Source organism: Vigna unguiculata, chromosome 2 (genome assembly GCF_037176805.1).
Source record: "Vigna unguiculata cultivar grain cowpea cultivar isolate G323 ecotype 2 chromosome 2, ASM3717680v1, whole genome shotgun sequence".
Classification (NCBI taxonomy): Eukaryota; Viridiplantae; Streptophyta; class Magnoliopsida; order Fabales; family Fabaceae; genus Vigna; species Vigna unguiculata.
The window spans coordinates 32,589,934-32,614,792 of record NC_140793.1 but is presented as its reverse complement, the minus strand read 5'-3'; the positions used below and the strand labels follow the sequence as shown (position 1 = coordinate 32,614,792).

Here is a 24,859-nt window from a genome sequence, read left to right as displayed (position 1 = left end):
TTACGAAAGATTTAATTCCACACAGCACTTTTTAAAGGTTCCATGTGAAGTAGTAGTATCATTCATACCAAACTAACACATCACAATACTTATAATTTTCTTCCTTTTACTTTTATTGTAGTTAGGAGTAACACTTATCCACGTAACACCTTTATATAATAAAGAATAACGCCAAAATCATCACCTTGTCCAAATCTACTCAATACAAATCATTACTTATTTAATACTATATTTCTATAAACAATTATAGTTTTCGGCAAAATAAGAAAAAAATAAAGTAAGTTTTGCGGAGAAATCATGGTGAGAAAGTCAAAAGATCTGGTCCGAGTACGCAATTTGTTTCCCTTTTATTTCTATTTTTTAAAATTCAACATTAAAAAGTTTCTTTTTTTCTAATTATATCTTATTTTATTTTATTTTAAGCTATATAAATAAAAAACTGAAAATAAATAAATAATTTAGTTAAAAATATAGTAAAAGTAGAAAAAAGTGAATATTTTATTTAATTTAGGTGAGAGAACATAGACTCCTATTATACAGAAACAGAGAAAAGAGTGCTTTCTTCCTTTTTCTCGTTTTCTCCATCATTCACACGCCTCTTGCAGTCGCGTGTGGGCCACTACCCACCTACCAAACCACCGTTACGCACGCTAAATTTGTTACTGCTATTTTAACTTCTTAATTATACTAATCATCGCCATTGTCATGATAATAAGATTAGCGAAAGAAAAGAAAAGAAAAGAAAGGAAAAGAAAGAACGAAGAAGAACATTAATAAATTAAAAAGTATTTTGATTTTGAGAGAGAAGAAACAAGACAGCAAGCATAGGGAATCGTGAAGAAGGGCACCTTGTTGGTGGTGGTGTTGTTCTCGTCGTCTGAATTGGGTTGGGTTGGCTTTAGGGCTTTGAATGCCATTTGGGTTTCCTCTCTCAGGCAATCAAGCTCCAAAGCTGACCCCTTTCTCTCACTTCTCACTCACACACTTTCTTCTTCTTCTTCTTCTTCTCTCTCTCTATCTCCTGAACTACAATGGTAGAAGACATGTGTTTGTTCTACAAGGTACTTGCTCTCTAGTTCCTTATTTGCTCCTTTCTACTGTAAAACCCAGATGACCTTTTTGCACAATGTGTTGCTTCTATTGCTTCCCTTGTTTGCCAATTCTTCTAACTCGCTTCTCTATGTACTATTTTGCTTAAACATTTCAACTTTCTACCATTTTGGGGGTTTCTCTCTGTTCAAAAAGTCCATTTAGAGTGGTTTCTGGTACTTTATCCTCTGATTTTGGCACTCTGGGAGTATGTTATTACGAGGGAAGATGAAATAGTCACGCGTGTTCATAGAAAGAGTGGTTTAAATTCGGGTAAAGAATAATTAACACTGATATATGGGTTTAAAGTGGAACACTTTAGCACTAAAAGAAAAGAAGAACACTTTAAGCTCCTTTGTACGTTTCTGAGTTATTATCTGGATTTGGGTGCTCGTTATACTTTAACGTGTATGTTTATTAATTATTAGCAAATGCGTGCATCTGTTGTGTTGTGTCAGGGACTTGCCTTACTGGATTTTTTTTGCTTCATGCGTAACAGAGACTAATGCTTTATGCCTCTAAAGTTTTTATTTTTGATATGTTTTTGGTTATTTTCTTTTAATTACTATTATCCTAACAAAGCCAAGAATAATATCTTATTGTTTTTTGGAAAAATTACGTCTTGATGGTACTGGACTGGGCACCATTTTGAGAATATCCAGTGTGTTCTTTTCCATTTATGTTCTTCTGGGATTTTGAGTAAAGGGGAAGGCTCCATCAATTTACCTACTTGACGTCTTTCCTAGCAATGAAAGTTGTCGTTATTTGCATATTAGTAACTTTCTCCGCGTATGTGGTTGCAGGAAATTCTCGTTATGAAGCCTCCAAAGAGATCACCGTTGTTGTTAAGGACAGCAGTTGTGATGTTTTCGATGGTTTGTGGCGTTTTTATCTTCTCTGCATGTCTAAAGCAGATAAGCACACAAGCTAGGACTACATTTGTGGATTTTAAAGTCATTGACAACCATTCTCATGGTAGATTGAAGCTAATGAATACTCCTCACCTACTACATTATCCTAAACCTTTATCCTTTAGCAGGTATTGGGAAGTTTCTGTCAATCTTTATCAGTTGGCTTTAATTAGGTGCTCATTGATTGCCATGTTGTTTGCCAGGAACGAGTGTGCTCATAATCCTGTACTGTTCTTTGCCATATTGTCCAATCAGAGATCAGGTAGTGGGTGGTTTGAGACCCTCTTAAATAGTCACATCAATGTAAGCTCGAATGGGGAGATATTTTCTGTTAGAGAGAGAAGGAAAAATGTGTCTTCGATTTTGCAGACTTTAGATAAAGTTTACAATTTGGACTGGTTCAATAGTGCTTCGAAGAACGAGTGCTCTGCTGCAACTGGCTTGAAGTGGATGCTTAATCAGGTATACATACTTTTTAAGTTTTCTGAGTATTTACAGTTGTCAACAGATCCACACATTTATTGATATTAATGCTAGTTAATGGCTTGGGCAAGTTTTGGCGTTTTTTTTCCTGCTAAAGAGACTGCCGGTAAACTTTGCCTGATTATCTGCCAAGGGATTGTGTGAGGTTATGCTGTAGTGTTGTGTTATTTTCTGCAGTTGAACGTGTTCTGGCCTGAATGATTGTCTAGAAATTTTCACAAAACTGTTTGAAAGTAATTCCCGATTCACCTTAAATCTTACTAGAATATCACATGTCAATCCTAATATATGTTACATTTTACCGACTCACTGGTTGCAAACTGAACTCCTAGAGTCTGTTGAAGTACACTTGAGCTTATGTTTTGCTATAGAAGCTTCAAGAAGAAAAACACTACTTGTGCTATTTCTTTAAGTAGGCAGCATAGTTGCATTGTGTCATATATGTTACTGGCTTTGAGTTAAAGAAAACCTTTTGATATTTTACCTTCATCACGATTTCCCCCTTGGTATCTGGAATCAGCCATTTATATTGCCAGGTGTGAGCATTGAGTAGAAATGGGCTACTAGTTGCACATGAGTATAATCTGAAATGTGAAATTTGTAATGCAAGTATTACATTTGATTGCAATCTAAGCAGTGACAAGTGTTACCAAAGGAGATTAAATGGACTCATGAAATCCTGATGGTTAATTTTTACATAAATTTGGTTAATTTAGTTAAATTTGGATTCATATACTTGATCGGCTTTATGAAAATATTAACAAAAGTGCGTTCAAAAAGAATGAGGACTACAACATCTTGTTCTTCAAATGTTCTTACTGGCATTGAATGTTAAAATGATTTTACTTATATGCCTGCGCTGCAAACTTGCTTTTAAAATATTTTGTATACTATTTAAGGAGTGTCATACAGGTGACCTATCCCCCTATTTTTTAGAAAGATGAGAATATGCCATCCAAGTATCTCTGGTTGTTATTACCATCGGATGCTTTTAGCGGAATCGTAACATCTCCGGATTCCCCAAGACTAAGTTCTACATATTTATCCTCCTTAAGTGCTCTTAAGAATTTGTGTAATGCCAAGAAATAGTATTAAGAATGTTTGGTGTGAAGAATTCTAGTTTTTTCTTGTTGTATCTTTACTTATATTTCTTTGACCTCGAGGATCAGGAGTCTAAAATTCAAAGATCCTCTGCGTTGTTGTTTTGCTTTACTTATATTTCTTTGACCTTGAGTCATCTTGTGTTTAAAATGCACTTCTAGTTCTATTGTTACTTCAGGATCAGTAAACATAAATGTGAAAGCAATCATCTTTAGGATGGATTTATGGACTGGAATTTTCTTGTGGCTATGAAATTTGTGGGGTTTGGCATATGCTGTCTACCTCACATCATCTGTTTTCCTGCTTTTCTCCTTCCCTCTCAGACTCTGTTTACTTCCATCTAGTTTATGTTGATGTTTGATCTGACTTCTGAAGTAATAAAAAAACTGAGAAATCTGGATTTTGCAGGGATTGATGGAACACCATAAGGAAATAGCGGAGTATTTCAATCGTAGACGTGTTTCTGTTATTTTTCTTTTCCGGAGGAACTTACTACGCAGGATGGTATCAATGCTAGCCAATTCATATGATCGTTATGCCAAGCTATTGAATGGAACACACAAGGCTCATGTACACTCTGCAGAAGAGGTCTCTTCATCCATCTTTCATTTGATTTCTCTTGTTATAGTTATGTAGTGAGGCTCATAGTTGGTTTCTTTTAGGCGGATATTCTTTCAAAGTACAAGCCTATCATAAATTCTACATCCTTGCTGGATGACTTGAAGGATATGGAGATAAGATCTGCTAAAGCTTTAGAATACTTCAACAGCACTCGGCATATGATTGTGTACTATGAGGATCTTATGAGAAATCACACTGTAAGTTACAAAAAATCAGTTGTTGAGATTCTGACAAATTCATAGTTAATTATACGTATACATAATACATTTTATCAGAGTCTCAACCATTGATATTATAATCAACTATTATAACTGCATTTAATTCTCTATTCTACTCTACCAAGGAACCAAAAATGACATGTTTGTAATTTTTTCACCTTATTTCTTCTGAATTCTTTTTCCACAACCAAAAACAGGATTATTAATTTCTTCCTAGTTTTCACTCTTCATTACATGATGCAGAAACTAAGAGATGTTCAAGGGTTCTTAGGACTGCCACAGATGGAGTTAACGAGCCGTCATGTTAAGATACATAGAGGACCATTGTCAGACCACATTCAGAACTGGGATGACGTTAACAAAACGCTGAAAGGAACCGTTTACGAGAGTTTTCTTGAAGCCGACTATTAATCGTAGTCTCTTCTTCTATTCTGACTGCTGGAGAAAGGTGTAAATACCATACCAACTTCGCTCATCTTTTGCCCCAGTAAAGCCTCAGGGTTCAAAAGTTTTGCTCTGGTTTTGGAACATTACCTCAGTGTTCTATGCCTTTTTTGGTCACCCACCACCCCCTCGTGATCTACTAACAAGGTTGATGAAATGAATGGCTTCTTGTTCCTTTCTACTCTTTTTTGTTTCTCTCTTCCTTCCCCTTGTTCAGTGAAACATGTACATGTCTGTCAGCTAATTGATTTAAGTAAAGATCATCATTGTTTTGTTCAAACCTGTGTTTAGTGATTTGTTTGTTTGGTTGTTTAATTTTAACGCTCTGAAATGGCAATTTCGCATCCCATTAATTGTCTTAGCCTTTTAGCTTCTCCAAGTCACGAGCATCATATAATTTGTATCACTGTTCTTTTCCACTCACGTTATGGACCATGACAGTCCAAAATTTATCTTATGTTTTACTCTCTTTCATTCTAGAAAGGTTAATGCAAATTGTAAAGTTGTGATTTAAGATTCCCTAATTAGTATTTTTGTAACGTTCTTTGTTTGCCGATGAAAAATCAAACTAATTTTGGAGTTAAGAATGTCATCATATATTTAGTGACCTCACGTGAAACCATTTTTATGGGAAAATTTTGAGAAAATCTAATTGTCTATGTCGTGTTGCATAGGTAAAGTTCATTGAACAGTGACACTAATGACATTGGAAAATATGTCGGCATATGCTTACTACTATGGTTTATTCTGGATTTCATTTTTTAAATATGAATGAGAATATGTTAATAAATGATAATATTGTAATGTTATTAAATTAATATATAAAATGAATTTATACTTATTAAAAATAAAGTGAAATTAATAGAGAAATTAATTGTCGATGAATATAAAAAGAAAAACAGTTTTATAGAAAATAGATAAAAATAATCATTAATTTTAAAAAATTTAATAAATAATTATATTATAAGGGGTAAAAAAATTGGTATTATGAAATGTGCACGAAGGAATCTCTTTATATATTGTTATAGATATAGTTAATTATGATTTAGATACAAAGTTAACATTAATCCTTTTTCAATTTAAGTGAAACAATGGTATAGAAAGAAAATATGCTTTCTGAACTTTTATTTCATCGGAGTTTCTATAGAATTGGAAAGTGAATATAATAAATGTAAGCAGTGCATTATAAATCAAGGTTCAATTACCTTTTTAATTTCTTCTAAAGTTAATTTAGCTCATGATATATTAAAGAAAACCGAAACACGAATAAACAATAACAAAAGTAACTAGTTATAATTCATAGATTTGAATAAAGAAGATAGCTCTTAAAGCAACTTGAAAGAAAGAAAAAGTTGCTTTGAAATGTACATCAGCATTGCTTTTGACATTTGCAAATACCATGTTATTGTTTTTGTCACAAAAAGTCATTTGCTCCGTCACTGAAACTCATTAACCAAATTAAGAATATACCTATTCAGTTTTATTATATATTGAACCCATGACCAGGGTGCCAAAATGTAATTAATCATGAAATTAAATAATAAGCCCATCAATTTACGTCCCACTTTTCTTCCTCTAAATATATTCAACAGGGAAGCTTTTTATATAGATGTGACCATCAAATATTAAAAAAAATATATCAATAAACATAAAAATAGACAAATAATCATCAAAATAAAATAAATTTTCTTCGGTCATATAATATATATATATATATAATATATATAATATATATATATATATATATATATATATATATATATAAAAAAGATATAAATAACTTTCTATATTAAAAGATTTTTAATATTTTTCTTTATAGAAATTAGTATATTTGAAGAAAATTATAGGTGTATTTGAAGTCAAGTGACACAATTTTAGTGCAGAATATTTTTGAGTTGAAGTGTTCTTAATGTGATATGACTTTATTTTAATGTATTTTAAATTGAAATCATATTAGGGTAATCCAACTTAAGTTCAGTTTCAGTAAAAATTATGTTAAGGTGAAACAACTTCAACTTTAAAAATGTTTTGAATTAAAGTTATCTTACCTTGACATGACTTATTTACAGTGAAATTATGTCAAGTTGGCATGACTTTTTTGTAATTTTTTTTAAATTTATTCATTTTGATAATTTTAAAATAAAGTTGCACCAAAATAGTGTTTTTCCCAAAATAGTAGGTTGTGGAGTTTGAAAATAATTGTAAGGTTACTTTGATACTATGTAAAAAAAATATGATAAACAATGGTTCCATAAGGTCCATCTGGCCTTATAAAAACAGATTGTATTTTTAATTTCTCAATTATTTTGTTACCCAAATTTAATTTTTAATTATTACAATCAAATGCTTCTATTTTTATTATTTTTCATTTTGATTTAAAAAATTTGAATTAGATAAAGGGAATAAATTCAAATCTCACATTTTAAGTATAGTTTTTTGGTGTTATCTTAATGTACAGTATGTTCACTTGCGCGAATTTATGCACACAAATGGATTTACTATGCAGATTTGCAGGATTGAGTATGTTCGCTTCTAAGGATTTGTAGGAGAATGAGACGCGAATTTGGAGGTTGATAGTTTACCATAATATCCCTAGGCATGAGAGTGAGATTTTGTGTGAGTGAGATTTCAATCAAATAACTTACAAATAAATTTTACTTTTACCTTCACTTATTTTATCTCTAAATCCCTTAAAAGAAACCATCAAAATTCATTCACTTAAATTCATTTAAATCTACTCAAATTTATTCATTAACTCTCCCTCAAATTCATCTTCTCAATCAAATACATTCTTGCATTTCTTAATTAACATAATATTAGAACCAAGAGTCATATTTTAAAATCTTTAACTAAAAATAAAAAAAATTATAATATATAAGTAATTATAAATTTTATCTTACAAATTAATTTTATAAACTAAATTAACCTCAAATTTTCTTAAATAAACGTAATTATACAAATCAGTTTTATGAAAGTGAATTATACTTAAACACATTTCTTAAAAGATATATATTCGACAGTTTTCTAACGATACTTGAATTTATAGTTAGTTGATTAAAAGTAAAATAAAAATTGCCATTTTTTAGTGTATAATAAATTTGAAAAAAAATACATAGGAGAGTTGTATTAAAAATTAGAAAGTAATAAAAAGTGAAGCAGAGGAAGGAGAGAAAGGTTCCAAGTTGCCATTTCACTGTTTATTGATAACAGAGCTGACAGCAAAACACCACACCTTAGCTGCACTGCACAAATTATATTATAATTGTTTGAAGTACAATGTTTCAGCTTTTGTCCCTTTCTATATATTAATGATCTCAACTCAACAATCATAACAACAATGGCTTCAGTGCCCAAGAACAATAGCTTTTTGCAGTCATGTGATGTAAATTAAAAGGGTATAAAAGTGTATAACCACCACATAACTGGCACTCACCCATAACGCCCACTTTTATGCCTTCGTTTATTCCATTCCAAGATAAACCACAGGCGCACTGCTTCCATGGAAAAAAATTATATATTTTTTCAAGGGGAGGTTTGTGAAAGTACATAATAAGGTTAAATTATTTTTTTTTATTCTTGTTTTTTTAAGAAATATCTTTCTAACTTTTTTTTGGTTTTATTTTTGTAGGTGTGATTTAATTTGATAATTATCGTTAGATTTTCATAAACAGTACTAAATTCAAAAAAAATTACAAATTATTGATTTTAATAACATTTGTAAAAAAATTAGGGATAAGATCAAATTAAATCACTCTAAAAATTCAGAATCAGAAACAAGAAAAATTGAAGACCATACTTCTTAACAAAAGTAAAGACAAAAGATAATTTAGTCTAGATTTTAATATTTATAAGAGAAATCTTTTTATTTTAAAGTAAAAAGCATATTAATTATTAAAATAAAAGTTAAATATCTTTTTCATTTTAAATTATCATATAAAATTAGGTTTTATTTTTAAATTATGTAGAATGCTTTTTATTTTACAAATGACATTTAGAGGATATTATAATATAATTCTGATACGTTATTGATTAAAAATAATGTTTCACATAACATTCGTGGAAAAACAAAATATTTTATAATTTGATTTAAAAAATAAACTTAGTTTTCATGATAATATAAGAAAAAAAAACTTGTATTTAACTTCAAAAATAAAAAATGAGCTATTTGAATTTTATTTTTTTTTATATCTATACTTTTAATCAATGAATTTAAGTTTTATGTATGCATAGCGACTTAAAGAAAAAACCATGAGAAAATGTTTTTGGCTTGCTTCTAATTATTTGAAGAAAAGAAGTTTAACAAATTTGGATGTAAAATATTGATAAAAAAGAAAAACAAAGTCAATTGACATTGTAATAATAAGAAAAGGAAAAATAATATATATATATATATATATATATATATATATATATATATATATATATATAAACAATATTAGTGATTAACTGCACGTATAATAGATATATAAATGATTATATTGTTATAAAAAAAATTGAAGTATTATACGTATTTATAACAAATTGAGGGACACCTATAATTGATCAGGGGTAGTTTTTTATTATAATATATATTAAAATAAAAAACAAGTAAATAAATAAAATTACTTATAACAAAAAAAATATGTTCTTCGTACATTAAAGTTGGTGAGATTTTTTAGATCTTCTTTAATTTTATGTCTTGGTTTGTCTGCCATTCAAACTCACCCTTAAGTCATTTTTGTCTATAAAGATAACATGTGGTTTAGGATTGAATTTTTGTTTGGACAATTTCTGAAGTCGTTCGACAATTTGCATTTCTCTTCCACCAAACCAAATAGCTTTTATTTTCAGCTTTTTTCACACATTTATCCTTCTTCTTCATTCTTATACTATCATAAACACAAAGAATCATATCTCTGTATTTATTATACACATTAAATTTATTCAGAAAAAAACTTTACATTAAAAAAATAGAATGTTAATGTGGTCCATTCTTGTTCAGAATCTAAAGTAAATAAAAAAATTGTCGAAAGGCTGCCTACTACTCAGGAGGCGACACGTGGCGTAGGTCACCCACGCACGCACTATTCCTTAGCTTGTGAGCTCTATATAAGGCCTGGTCTGGAATCGATTCTGTCAAAGCAACTCAATTCACTAACATCAAACCTCTGTTTCCACTTCCTTACTTACAAAATCTTCTTAATTTTTACTTTGATTTTTAGCCTTCCAAATATGGCGCAAAAGAAGTTGACGGTGTGTTTGATGTTGGTGGCATTAGTAATTTTGTTGCAGGGGTTGGAGTCCATTGAGGGAAGGCTTCTGAAGTTGGATGAAACCACCGAACATCAAATGCAAGAACGCATTCCGACGACAAATGTGGCGGCGTTTGATACGGATGTGTCTGTGTCTCCACCAACGCCACCCTCTGCGGCGGCTCCGGGTCGGGACGTTGATAATTTTCGACCCACCGCACCGGGTCATAGCCCCGGAGTTGGACACTCTGTTCACAACTAAATGCATGTGCCTGTTATGTTTTGGGTTTAGCTGTAGGTTATTATGTTTTTTAATGAAGAAGGAGAGAGCGAAATAAAAGCTGAAAAACACTGTACCTGCTATTGCTCAATATATGTCTCACCTTCAATTTAATTATTATAATTTTGTAAGTTTTTTTAAATTATTTTTAGAATATATATCACATAATGTCCAATTCATCACGACGTTGAACAAAGTATGATTTGACTATTAAACAAATAATATTAAACAAATAATATTAAGGGTTAAATATATTTTTAGTCTATCAGTTTTCAGTGAATTTGAGAATTAGTTTATTTTAAAATTTTGGACTAATTTAGTTTTTCATCTCACGAAATAAGTGAAATTAATCCTTTTAATCAAAGTTTGTTAAGTTTATTTGACATTTCAAACCCGTTTTATAATAGTATTTAACTGAACATTAAAGCTAAAATTTGTCAAATAATATAAATAACTCAAATACAATCAAAAAATACATATGAAATATTAAATAAATATAACAAAATTTGATTAAAATAACTAAATCCACATATTTCAAAAGATGAAGGATTAAATTAGTATAAAATTTTAAAATAAACTAATTTCAAAATTCAATAAAAGTTAAGAGACAATAACATATCTAAATTCTAATATTAATTATATTATTATAATGTCGTATGTTATCATTGTAATTGACTAATATCATGCCGATCCAAAAACTATAAGGTAAACTCCGTTTCTCATATAAAATTATGATATAGTATAAATTTTGACATTTATTATCACTGATACAATTTCATAAAGTTTAGTAAGAAAATTATTAATTATTACATCATTACTAAAAAAAATTGTCAATTCAACTATTGAATAACAATTTTAAACTATTTTACTTGAGATAGATTTTTAAACATTAAATAATAATTAAATTATTGATTTGTAATAAATTTTAAAATTAGATATTATGTTTATTAACATTATATTTTGTATACGCGAGGTGCAACAAATTCTTAATGCAATTAAATTGTAGCTTGTTAACACACTTCATTTGAAAGTAACAAATGTTTAGTAAAATTTCTGAGATGTGCTAATGTACTACAGGATGATAGTTACTTGTTTAAAAATTACGTGTGATTTATTTTTATTCATAAGCATATATTTATATTTCTCAAATAATTGTGACTTTTATACTAAATAAGTAAACATTGATTTTTAAAATTATAAATTCAAATAAAAGTATAATATTAAAGTATAAATTTAAATAAATTAAAATATTAAATAGTGAAAACTTTTTTTTTAAAAAAATTACCATCATTAAGAGACAATTTCAAAATAAAATTATTTGCATAATAAACTCATGCAAACCTAGAAGCGAGGTTTATACACCAGATGTGATATGTTTGGGATGATTCAAGTTTTAGTTTTTGATAAACACAAGTTTTAAGAAATTAATTATTCCTTTTTTTTGTCTTATATCACATTACGAATATTGAAGTATAAGTTCAAAATATTACATTAAATAAAAATAATAAAATTAAGTAATTTATTTATTGAATCTTAGAATTTTGTAATGAAAGTGTGGTTAAAGTGTATGTTTAAAATTCCGTTGCAGAAGGTTCGTCTATGAATACAACACAAACTAAAAGCGTATATGTTTTTTCTTTGATTATAACGATCGTTCTAGATATTTTTGTATTCCATGAAATGTAAATATTTTTTATTAAACAAATAGGTTCAATTTTCAAGATATTTTAACCCACATTTCAACTTTCAAACAGCAAAGTAACACACTCAAAGTCTTTTATATACATTTAAAAAGTAATACGTTTTTCCTTATTTAAATTAATGCTAAAGGTGCTACTTAATTTTAATAATTTTCCGTTTTTTATTTGATTTAACTTTTTACTTTCATTGTATCTTACATGGCATATGATTTGACCTAACATTTGTTGTAGCTTATGCATTATGCATATATTATGAAATATATATTTTTATTTTTTGAAATATTTAACTTTGTAAATCCAATAAGGTATTGTATATAAATCTTGATGGGTATATTTTGATTAGTCAACATATAATGGTTAGTTATATAATATAGATATTACATTAGCGAAACAATACTTTTTAAGAAATTGAATCTAATTTCCTACTTAATTACTAAAGAATTGAAATAACTTAAATGGTGCCTAAAATTCATATGTTAACGTAATCCGATTAATGTGAGACAGTATGACAATACATTAATTAACGAACCATGTAGATGAAAAAGAACATATATTATTTAAATTAATGATTTAGTATAATAAAGTCCTTAAAAATTTGTAGTTCACAAATGAGATATCAAGAGTGGTTTTTGTTAGTATGTTTTATGTCTATTTATTTGTTACTTATAAAATTAGCTATGTGTATTATATAATATATTTTTTGTAACATTTTATAATCAAGCAATATAGTTGTATTTCTATTTTTTCTTTATGATATTAAGAATTTTAAACGATTCATAATATATAAACAATTTCATTTTATTTGTTTTCTACAATTTTAATACTTTCCTAAGAAAGTTGATGTGGTTCAATTATTATTCTCTTATTAAGAAGTAAATGACATTTGTACCCTTGTATAAAAAGATGATTGGTTTTAGTAACTATTTAGTTAATGTGTTTTGATGAAAATATTGTACTATGAATTTTATCCTTATTAATATAAATTATTTAATTCTTTAATTTATATATATGCTTTATAATCATTTTTTAAAATATATTTTTAATAAATTTAATAATATTTTTATTTTAAAAATAATTAAAATAATTAATTATTTATTTATTTATTATAATCATAAGATAAAAACGAACATACATTTCCACAAGGTTTCGACTAATTAATTACATTAAACCTTACTCATCGATGAACAATTGAACCTATTGTCACAGTTATTATAAATAAGTTTGACTTAGCAAATCAAACCTATTATACATTGAATACTTTAAAATAAATATTGTGGATGACAGTTGTATAGGAACTCTGTCCTTAATGAACATTTGTTTTCAATGTCAATAAAGATTTAATAACTTTCTAACCATAGAAATATAAAATAATTTAGAAACAAATCAATGGAATTTATAGTGTGATTTAACTATTACTTTCGAAAAAGAAGAATATAATATTATAATATTTCAGTTTATAAAGTAAAAGACTTTATATACTATGTATGAATAAATAAATAACTTATTACGGTAAGTGGTGGGACAGTGACATGTATTGTATTATTTTCTCCTTAACTAACTTTACGTGTGGTGTGCTGAAATATATGGTTAAACTACGAGTTCCCCGGTCTGAGGAGCCATCCTTTGGTAAGATTCTGTCATTTATTTCCCACCAACCAGGAATTACATAAATCTTATTTTGAAAGGTAATAATTAAGTAAATAAGTTTAATCTGATTGATCTGTTAATAATATTTTGTATGGATTAATATTTTATTTATTTATACAAAAACTATATTTTAAAAAAAATAAATAGTTATGAAAAATTAATTATAAAAAACATGTTGAATTGATTTTGATATATTAAACTTAGTTGGGTAGGTGAATTTATTTTATTTTGGATAACAAAAGAAAATTTAATTATAAAAAAGATAGTAGGGAGAATATATTTTATTTTGAATAATAATAGATGAACAATTTCTTGCCATAAAATTAAATGAAAGAATTGATTTAATCCATTTTTTATATTTTTATGATAGATGAATGGAGTGAATTTACTTTGTGGATGAATAATATTGTTGATCTTTTTTGTTACTGTTTTGTTTTTACTATTCTGATTAGAAAAGGTAGGGTAGTTACACTTCACCGTATAATGTGATAAATATCATTTGCTAATTAATTTAAAATAAATATTGATGGTGTAGTTAATGGTTGTTTTGATTTAAGTTTGTATTTTTAGAAGAAGTCAGGATGAATATATGAATAATTTTTTCATTTTTAAAATTATAGACTTTTATTTATATTGAGTTTACGAAGGTTTGGAACATGGTTTGAAGAAAGATTTTTAAAAATTTTTATTCAAAAATAATTATTTTTTAATCTGTCATGAAATTTTTTAAGAATGTCGTCATTATTTACTTTTTATAATTATGAGTTAAAAGTTATATACTCATGTTTTTTTTTAAATTATTATATTGATAAGTTAGTTAATTTAATTATGATTCATACATTAATGATTATTTTAAAAATTAAAAATTTTATATTTTATAAATTAATATTTAAATTGATTTACAAATAAAATAATATTTTGTCACAAAGATCGATTGTTATTTAAAAATTTCATTATATTACAATATATTCATAAATTTCATTATTTAATTAATTTCCATTAATTAAACCACATTCATTGTTGTCATCATTGGCATTCAAGGTTCACACGTACTTTAAAGATTCAAACTTACGTAAACAAAACAAAATAAATTATTTAGATAGCAGTCTTTTGGTTAGTTTCTCTTTCTTTTACAATAGTTAGATTAAACTACACTTTTTTAAAAAAATATTAGAAAAATTAAATGGGATAGGAGTTTGAAATTTATATATCGATAAAATAAAATAATTTTATATTTACCAACTATTTATAAATCATATTAAAATTTATTTTAAGTTTATAATCGCAAAAGTCAACCCAAATAGTTTGTTCCTTCCCTCCTCATACTATAGTTGTTTTATAAATTGAAAATAATATTTTGTGAGTTACACTATTGTTTATATTTACAAAAAGAAAAATTATAAAACTTCGATATATCAAATAGGAGAGTATTTAAATATATGAATATGATAGTGTGTACTAAGTTAAAACAACTATAATTTTAGAAAGGAGAAGCTGCATGTTTGATTAGTTGAACGAAAAAAAAAAAAACTCTCCACGCTATTTGTGTATATATTATTTCCTCGTCACTTTACTTTTATATAAAAATAATAATTTTAAAACACAAAGAAAATCATATTTTAATAAGGACTTTATTCTGTCACTTTTTTCTCCACCCTTCAATCTTTATGGCACACAACATTTAGTTGCATTTGAAAATAGAAACGAAAAAGTGGGCTTCCACTTGCTTCTTACATAAACAAGGAAAGAAAAAATTATTTTAGTGGGTTATGTCTCGAGATTTATTTTATTGAGAACAAAAGAGAAAGAGTATGAATTTAAGAGAAAAATTCATAAATGAGTTGTAATTGTTTTTATTGTATTTGAGCAGACATATCAAAGCGGATTAGGCCTACCAGTCTGCCAAGTAAAAAGTAAATTGGGTTAGAATTTTCAAACCGCCAATTCGGTGTAGTTTGACTCGCATAGCCTATCAAACTAATGGATCAAGACCGGGCTAATTCATCCTAGCCCATCAACCCATTTTTTTATGTTTAAAGATTAAAAATAAAATAATTTTTTTATATTATAAAAACAAATTTATATATATAAAAAAAATTAAAATAATTTTTAAAAAATAAACAAAAAAAGTGACAGGCTATAGAGGAGACAGGTTGCAGTGTCTAACCCATTTTCTAATGGCAGACCAACTTGACCCGACCCGTTTTTGACATGCCAAAGACGGGACGTTTTGCCACCCTTATATTTAAGTTGTAATAGATTTAATATATTCCTTGATAATTCATCTCGTGTCTTATTCAATATTTTTTTTCTTAATAATTAAGACCATAGTTCACATTTGTATTCATTTTGCATATATTTTTGGTTTAAAGGTATGTACGTTATTTTATACAGACATATATTTTAGTTTGATCTCATTAAACTTAATTAAAAATAAAATAGAAACTTGTTATTTTTTTCAACTTTCTCACAAACGAATTAATTTTTTATATATAAATTTAGTTTATGTCAAATTTATCGGATCCAAAACTTAAATTTTGTAATAAAAGCTATAAAATATTTTTTAAAGTAAAATTATAATCCTTCAAATACAGAACCATCTAAAGTATATAAATTAAATTATCCTATACACAAGTTACACATATCTTATTCATCTCAAACAAAATTATCTGAAGTTACACGTGATCATACCAAATTTGGAATGCGATAAAAAAAAAATTCCTTTGCTTGCAGAAAATGGCTCGGAACAAAAAATTTATCTTCAATCAAATTGGATGCACCAAATGATGGCTTGCCTAATTACTAGTTAACACCAGCAGTATAAGTGAACATTTTAACATTTTCAGAAGAAACTTTAAATTTTTTTTGAGATGATGTAGAAAGCCTTTATTCATCTCAAAACCGAAAGGGAGAAAGATCCAAGAAGATCCAAGGTAGTTACAATATTCACTTTCTTCGTTTGTTTGATTGTTCTTGAACTATATTTCTCCATCTCAATCGATAGAGTTGATCTTATAATCAATAATAAGACTATTTTTGTCAAAAGAAAGTAATTTTATTTTAGAATTTACTTTATTAAAATCTTATCTATAAAACATCTTATCACAATTTAACTACGTTGATATAAGATCATTAGAGTCAATCATCACGAGATATTAATCGTTTTAAAATTTATTTATTTTTTTACAATTTTATTCTTAAAAATACATTAAAAACAAGGTAGAAAAAGTAATAAGAGACTATTCAGTGGAAATAAGAGAAGATGAGAAAGAAAATAAAAAAGAATAAAGTGAATTTTACCTATCCCTCAATGAAATGTTTTTTCGTCATTTTTTCAACTTGAATTTTTTTGTTTTACCAACAAAATTTCACTCTCACCAAAGGATTTTGACTTATGGTGTAAATATTTTGAATATCTAATCAACAGAAAATATTTAATAAAAAAATATTTGAAATAAACAAATTAATATTTTTTTTAACTTAATTAAGCTAATAATATAATATATTCGTAATTCTTCTTATAAATAACATAATTACAAGCGATTATTACTCAACTTTATCGTAAATACTTCAAAAAGCCTTAATTTATTTTACATATCAAACTTTCCATCCATTAAGTTAATGAGTTATTTTTAGTTTGAACATCACAACTAACTAAATCAACTATTTAAATTATTTCACCCTCATTAAAGTATCGGTCTAAATAATGTGTATGTTTTAGGTTATATTTTACTCGACTATGAACTTATTATGTATTTAGTCATGCTAAAAATATTAGAACAACATTCTCTAAATTTAGATATTATATTAATCCATTATTTATTAATAGAACAGTTATATAATATCTAAATATAAGACCTAATAATTGAACCATCTTCAATTATAATTAGTATATCACTTTATATGAATACTCTATAATATATGGAGAATGGTATTTTGACAAAAAAAAAAATTAACGAAAGTTGACAATCTTTTTGTATTTTTCCTAACTAAAGTGAAAAACTTAAAAAAAAAGTTAAAAAAAAGTTAGAATAATATTATCGTAAAAACCAAACTTTGCTAAATTTTGAAAAAAAAAATTGTCGAACTATATTTTTTTATATTATATATATATATATATATATATATATATATATATATATATATATATATATATATATATATTGACAGATGTTAATGGAGACAGAAAAGGGTTTTGGCTCCCTCAAAATTTTAAATTATAATATATGTATATATGTATATATATTTAAAATTTATTAAATTATAGGTAGTATATTTTAGGAATTGATGAAAATTAAATTGTGTATTTATTTATTATTTTATAAAGTACAACTTTTAGTGTTAATAGACAATAAAACATAAAATTAAATATAATAAAAAAATAAAAAAATTTACATTTAATTTCTCTTTTGGTCTTTTTTTTTTTTAAAATTGATCATACAATTATGTTAATTACACTAACAAAGTAAACCATTCATATTAAGAGTTTCAATTTTAATAAAAAAAAAGTCATTGATATGTTTTAAAAAATTTAACAAAATTTATCGTAAAAGATCAAATTGTATCAATTTCCCAACAATTTGGACCAAATTGAATTTAAAAAGACTTGACGATCAACTTAACATTTTTAAACCAAAACATGAATCAAAAGAGTAATTAAACCAAATATTTATTAAGATAATTTTTATTTTATTTCTCATTATCTTTTTAGTCCTTCACAAATTGTAATCATTTCTCACTCTCATATGCTTTTTTTATGTTTTTGAAGAAAAAAAAGTTAGAAACAAACTCATTATTTTTACTCTCATTTCTCATTTATCCTATTATTTTCTTGTCTCTTGTCTCAATAATGAAAAACATTTTTTTTTATCTCATGAGCTTTTTGTATTCATTTTTTATGAATATAAAAGAAAAATAAATAATGTATTATGTGTTTTTTCATAACCGATTTTTAATTGTGACTGGACTATAATTTATTTTTCTTTTAATAATTATGTTTCTCAATTACAAAAAAAAAATACTATGATAAATTATTTTTTAATTTTATTTACAAAAGAAAAAAGTATATTGATAAAGAATAAAAGAATAAATTTATTTTTTAAAAGTGATAAAAAAATTATTGATGAAAAGAGGATAAACTCTACTTCTTCACATATTTTGAAGCATTATACTAATTATCAATCCAGTTAGAGAAGTCATATCTTGAAGCATTATACTAATGATCGAATCTAATAATATCAAAATTATTTTACTGTGGCCCCTCGAACATTTTTTGTCATATATATATATATATATATATATATATATATATATATATATCATTTACTACTTTCTTATTGGAAATTTTACATGAAAAATAGTTGTCTTCATATACTTCTGGTTCTAAGCCTCTAGTTTATTTCTTTTACAAATAATAATCTATATGCTAATGCTAAGACAAATAGTTAATGAATATAAAGAATTTTTTTGTGGCGATGTGAGGCTTGGTGTGAAGACGTTTGATTTTTAAAGTTGATTTTGTGATTCTTGAATAATATATATTTGAATATCGGTGAAACAAGAAACTATATGGTTAATAAAAAAGCAAATATTGGGTATAAAATAAAGTATGGGATATTGTGGTAATTTGAGGAGCCGCAAATATGAAAGAGTGGATCCTAGTAGGCTATGGTGTAAGCTAGATTCCTTGTTGATTGGTTAAAATATTTGTTCTTTCCGATAGCTTTTGTTTTCTTTTTTTGAGGATGTTCTGATAGCTTAATTTATTGCCCAGTTCTTAAGAACACAACACAACAGAACACCATGCTAACTTTAAAAAAGGGCGGCTATGTTTCCAAGGACAAAAGGAATCGAAAGAACGACAATTTGCAGAAGCTCACAAGAGTCAAGCTTCGCACCATGCATGTGCACTTCTCATCTTTTCACACTATGCAACTTGCATCACAAACCTTCTTCTGTGGTTCTATTTAACTGCACAGATTCTCATGTACCCATATATATTCATTTTCTATTTCATTTTTAACTTTAAACACAACAAACAACCACATCTTCTCTGTACACTGGCAGAGAATAATCTATAATATTAATAATAAACAAATTTTCTAAGTATAAACTCTCAAAATCTTTGTAAACCTTTCTTTTAATGCATTAAATATCATTGTCAATGTTGTGTAACATGACCCACATTGCTTTGTCACTTAAATTAGTAATGATTAACTTTTAAAATCTACGTGTAATAAAAAATATCTGTTAAAATTTTTCAAAGAATTAGTCATAGGTGGAGGGACACACTTGCTTCAACAAAAAAAGTATTTTTCATAAAGCTAAATATACTATGTGCCTATTAAAGAAAGAGGAGAGATATCTATTTTTGATCCATGTGTAGTGTTTAATGTATCATAAATGCACTACCGATACACAGAGACGCAAACTTGCTGGAATTTCACCCCGAAGGGTCCAGAATGCAAAAAAATGTACTGTAGAACCAAATCTAGCTTATCTAGATACGTATGTTTCTTCTGATCTTGAAATATATGAACCACTAGGCAATTAATCACTTACAGTAAACGCAAACGTAAAAGAATGGTGTATATTTATTATTCTTCATATATTACCTGGCCATTCTATAGTGTAAGCACAAATAATGGTCGTACATATGCTTTTTTTGTTAAAATCTTTTCTCTCCATTAAACATGTTATATCAACCTTATAGTAACAAAATCCCTTCCATGCTGTACTTAATTATCTTTTACACTTCACTTTTTTAATCGTTAAAAGTTGTAAAAGCTGCATTAGCAGAAAAACTTGTGGCCATAATCCTTTCCTTTCAATTTTCCCCATAAACTATTATTTATTTACGCTTGAAGTCACGAATATCAATGGCAATGGAATCTTCCCTAGTTTGATTCTTGGCTCTTCATTTTTATTTTCAGTCTTTCCCTAAGTGTTTGGAGCACATGCTTCCCCTCCCCTTTTCATGGCCTATAAATAAGTACACCAGAAGCAGTGTTCATTCATATATATCTTCTTCTGTAGCCTTCATTCTCTACTTTCTCATTCCCCATTTTGAACCTTTGAATTTAGCAATGGCACATTTGGCTCGCACTACCTGCGTGCTTTTTGTACTATTGCTCCTATCATTTGAACTAGTTTGCATAGAAGGAAGGAGATTGAAAGCAACCAGAAGCACCAAGTCACCAAAATCTGTCTCTGGCATCAAGGCAATGAGCACTGCAACTAAAACCACGAAAGGTGTTGCTGCAAAGCCAAGCCAGTTGGAGAGTCTCGCGAAGAGTTTGAATGGATATGTTGAAGCTTTTCGACCAACTACTCCCGGCCATAGCCCTGGTGTTGGTCACTCTATCAACAACTAACGAATAAGTAACATCAAAATGCAACATATTACGAGTGCGCTTATGTATGGTGCAATATCCTCATAATGCTATTTCATTTTAATGTTAGTGTTAGGTTCTTATATTATGCATGTTTGCATTAATGCAGTTTGTAATAATAAGCTTTCTCCACTATGGAGATCAACAAAATTGATATTCTTACTATGTTCTGAAAAATATCTACCTGTTTTTCACTTTCAGCGAACAAATTTCATCTTACTACGATCGCACAATTAATTTATATTCTTTTAAAATGCTCAAATTCAATCTTCTGATGCATATTCATCGTCTGAAAAAGATGAGAGAATTTTTATGTCCGATCCTTATAGCTAGAAACAATTAACCATGACCCTTTTTCTTTGTTGGGAAGTGAAGAAAATGGGAGGAGCAACATATACATATCTCCAACAGTTAGTGTATCGATTTTAAGAATGGTATGAGTGAGATTTCCATACACGAAAATTTCAACGCAAAGAGCTAAACCTAACATTTTCACATATGCATGTGCTTTGCATGGCACGACAAGGCTGGATGATTTCACTATTTTCCAAAGACTGAGAAAAAAAAAAACAAGTTAACGTAATATATATATATATATATATATATATATATATATATATATATATATATATATATATAATTTATACATAATATATTTATAATTTAAGATTTTCACATTATCACAACAGTATGTTCTCTTGAAGTTTCTTTATAAAATATGTTAAGACTCGGGATAAAATTGAGAGTTAGAGATGTTGTAATACAATTTAGACCAATTGCTTGTTGATCTTGCATTTGTTGATATGATTTTTTATTTAATGGAAATTAACCTGGTAATGTAGAATGATTTTTTACGAATAATATGATGCATCAGTATAATGAATTAAATTTTATTTAATGCTTGTTATTATTTTCATCAATATAATACTTTTGTAGTTAAAAAAACTATTAGAAACAAAAAACTATAAATAAAGTACGATACAATCATAATGTATGCTTTACACAATATTAGAAAATAAATAGTAGCATGTTACATTTATAACAATTCAGTCGTGAATATTTGTAACTTAATATTAATTTGAATTCTGAAAAATATTTGATTAAATGAAATTTTGTATAAATTAAAAGGTGGAAATAGTTCAAGCTATTAGTTAGTCAATTTTTGGAGTGTGCCAGACACCGGCCTACTCAACTTTTTCAACCATTGCTAGGTAGTTAGTTCCCTTTTCTTTTTAGACACCTTTATTTTTATTTTTTACAATATATAACAGTTCTTTATTAGTAATCTTCACAAAATAACATAATATTTATTTTATTTACTCTCTATTGTACACACTTTTATGTTTTAGTATTCACATCCGTATTCATTTCAACTAAAGCATAACGTTTCTAAAAATCTAAATTAAAAACACATTTTTATTAATTAATTAATAATTTAGTTCACATATTTAAATTATTTATTTTAAATTCTATATTTTTTTTTACTCAATTGAATTTTTATTTACTTAAAAGACTCGATGTAACTTTTTTATTAAATTGGAATTTTCTTTTTTTAAAAATATTACGTATTAAATCTTAACATAAATAATTACATAAATTTTTTTAAAAGGATACAAATTAAAAAAAAAAAGTATAGAAACCAAAATTGAATAAAAATTTAAATATAAAAATTAAATTATTAATTAAGTATTTTTTGTTAAATATTATAAGAATCAAATGTGTTATATAAAAGTACTAGACAAATAAGAAAATATATATACAAATATAAGAAGAATTTGTTAAACGTTAATTTTTAGTATTATATTTCTTTTCCACAATCATATCAATGACGTAGCCCACTAATTAATTCAGGATGAATCAATGACGCAAGTGAATCCAATTAAAAAAATATATTTATTAATTATATTTCCCCCATTCTCCATCATATTAATAATTTATTTTCCAGCCTCCTGTTGTCATACAACCTTTTTTTCTTTTTTTTACAAAATCTTGGTAATGCAATTATTTTTATTGGAAAAATATATTATTTGATAAGCCGATTCATCATCTTGTTTCATCTGCCTAGGCTAGGTTACTGTAAGGGTAGGCAATAGTTTACAAACCCTTTCATCGACAAGAAGGTTGCCGGGGAATACTGAGGAGAAGAAACTTGTGTGCATGTCTTTGTCATATCTTTGGAATCAACAAAACAACAAGATGTTTCTCTTCATTTTTATCTGTGATATTAAAGTCCATGATTTGTTATATTTTATCATAGCAATAGTAGATTAGCGCAAATGTGTTGAGATAAATTAAGGGACAAACATGTTATTGTAGTAAAACTTCACTATAAAATCCTAATTCATGCTTGAGTAAGTAGACTCTTAAGAATCTAAGAATAAGTAAAAATGAAAACTTTGAGTTGTACATAAAATGAATCTATAAATACTTAGACTTAAAGTTTTTTAATTGGAAGTTTGTGTCATATTGTCTTATATGATTTACTCCTATGACTCATTGATGTTAAATAAATTAGAGGTAGTGTGACACTCTTTTATATGTTTTGTTCCCCGACATATTGATGCTAATTTTCAAATGTATTCTCTAAAAAAATCTCAATAATAATATCATAATCTATTTTGGGAAGATTTATTAAACCTATAATACCATTAGTTATCAACTCCCATCACAAACATGCAAAATGTTTATAACTAAATTGGTTTTGTGGTAGAAAAAATTAACAAATTAACTCGCCCGTTTTTTAGGAAGAAAAAATCGTATAAACGATTATATTTAATGATAAAGAATATGTATTAATATTATAATTAAAAGAATTAAATATGTTTTTGGTCTTTTAACTTTCACTGAAAATTGTAATTAATCCATCTTAAAAATTTTGGTCTAATTTAATCTCGCAACTTTAGAAATGTGTAGATTTTAGTCTTTTTAATTATATTTTGTTAAGTTTATTTATCATTTCAAACATATTTTTATGATAATATTTTAATTATTTACATAATTTGACACATTTTTACTCTAATGTTAGATGAAAAATATATTTGAAATATGTTAAAAGTATCAAATAAATTTATCAAAAATAAATTAAAATAACTAAATTTACGTATTTATAAAAAAAATTAAATTAAATTAAAATTTTAAAGAAAAATTAATTTTAATTTTAACTAAAAGCTAATAAAAAAAACATATTTAACGATAACTAAAGTGAAATTGATTTTGAACTAATTTGTTTCTTCTTGAAGCAACGGACAGAAATAACTGAGAGGAAGTGAAAAGTAACTATTAAACCTAAATTTCGAATGACGCTAGGAAAAAAAAAAAAAAAGATTACTCAAAGGAAAGACGGATGAGTTGACATGCAGGGGTCGTATCATCCCATGTTGGTTTGCTGACAATTAATCAACTGTCCCCTTCCTTTTCCTCTCTCAATTTCACAGCTAACAATATTTAGAGGCTGTAATCAACTCCTCCACACTCTATTTTTTTGTTTAAATTTAAACTTAAAATTTACATCAAATTCTGCGTTTTATTCACGCTTGATGTTTCAAAGCCAAATACATTTCTGAGTGAAAAAAACAACTTCAACAAAAAATATTCTTTGTACGCTCTGTGACAGTTAAAATTATGTATTGTTTCTTTCTAAAAATACTAAACAGAAAATTGAACATCACAGAACCTATTAAATATGATGTTTTAATTATTCTGGGTACCACGTTTGGAATATGGGGACGAGTGCAGAAGCACAG

At 26.9% G+C, this 24,859-nt stretch overlaps 1 protein-coding gene across 1 annotated transcript; it reads left to right on the top strand.

Moving 5' to 3' along the window:
• The first annotated feature begins 746 nt into the window (after positions 1–746).
• Positions 747–5,220, top strand: LOC114168247 (uncharacterized). Its single transcript, XM_028053001.2, has 6 exons — positions 747–1,061; positions 1,893–2,128; positions 2,204–2,462; positions 3,993–4,172; positions 4,247–4,402; positions 4,667–5,220. Exons 1-6 carry the CDS (start codon positions 1,032–1,034, stop codon positions 4,832–4,834), a joined length of 1,029 nt encoding a protein of 342 aa, XP_027908802.1. The 5' UTR covers positions 747–1,031; the 3' UTR covers positions 4,835–5,220.
• The last annotated feature ends 19,639 nt before the right edge of the window (positions 5,221–24,859 follow it).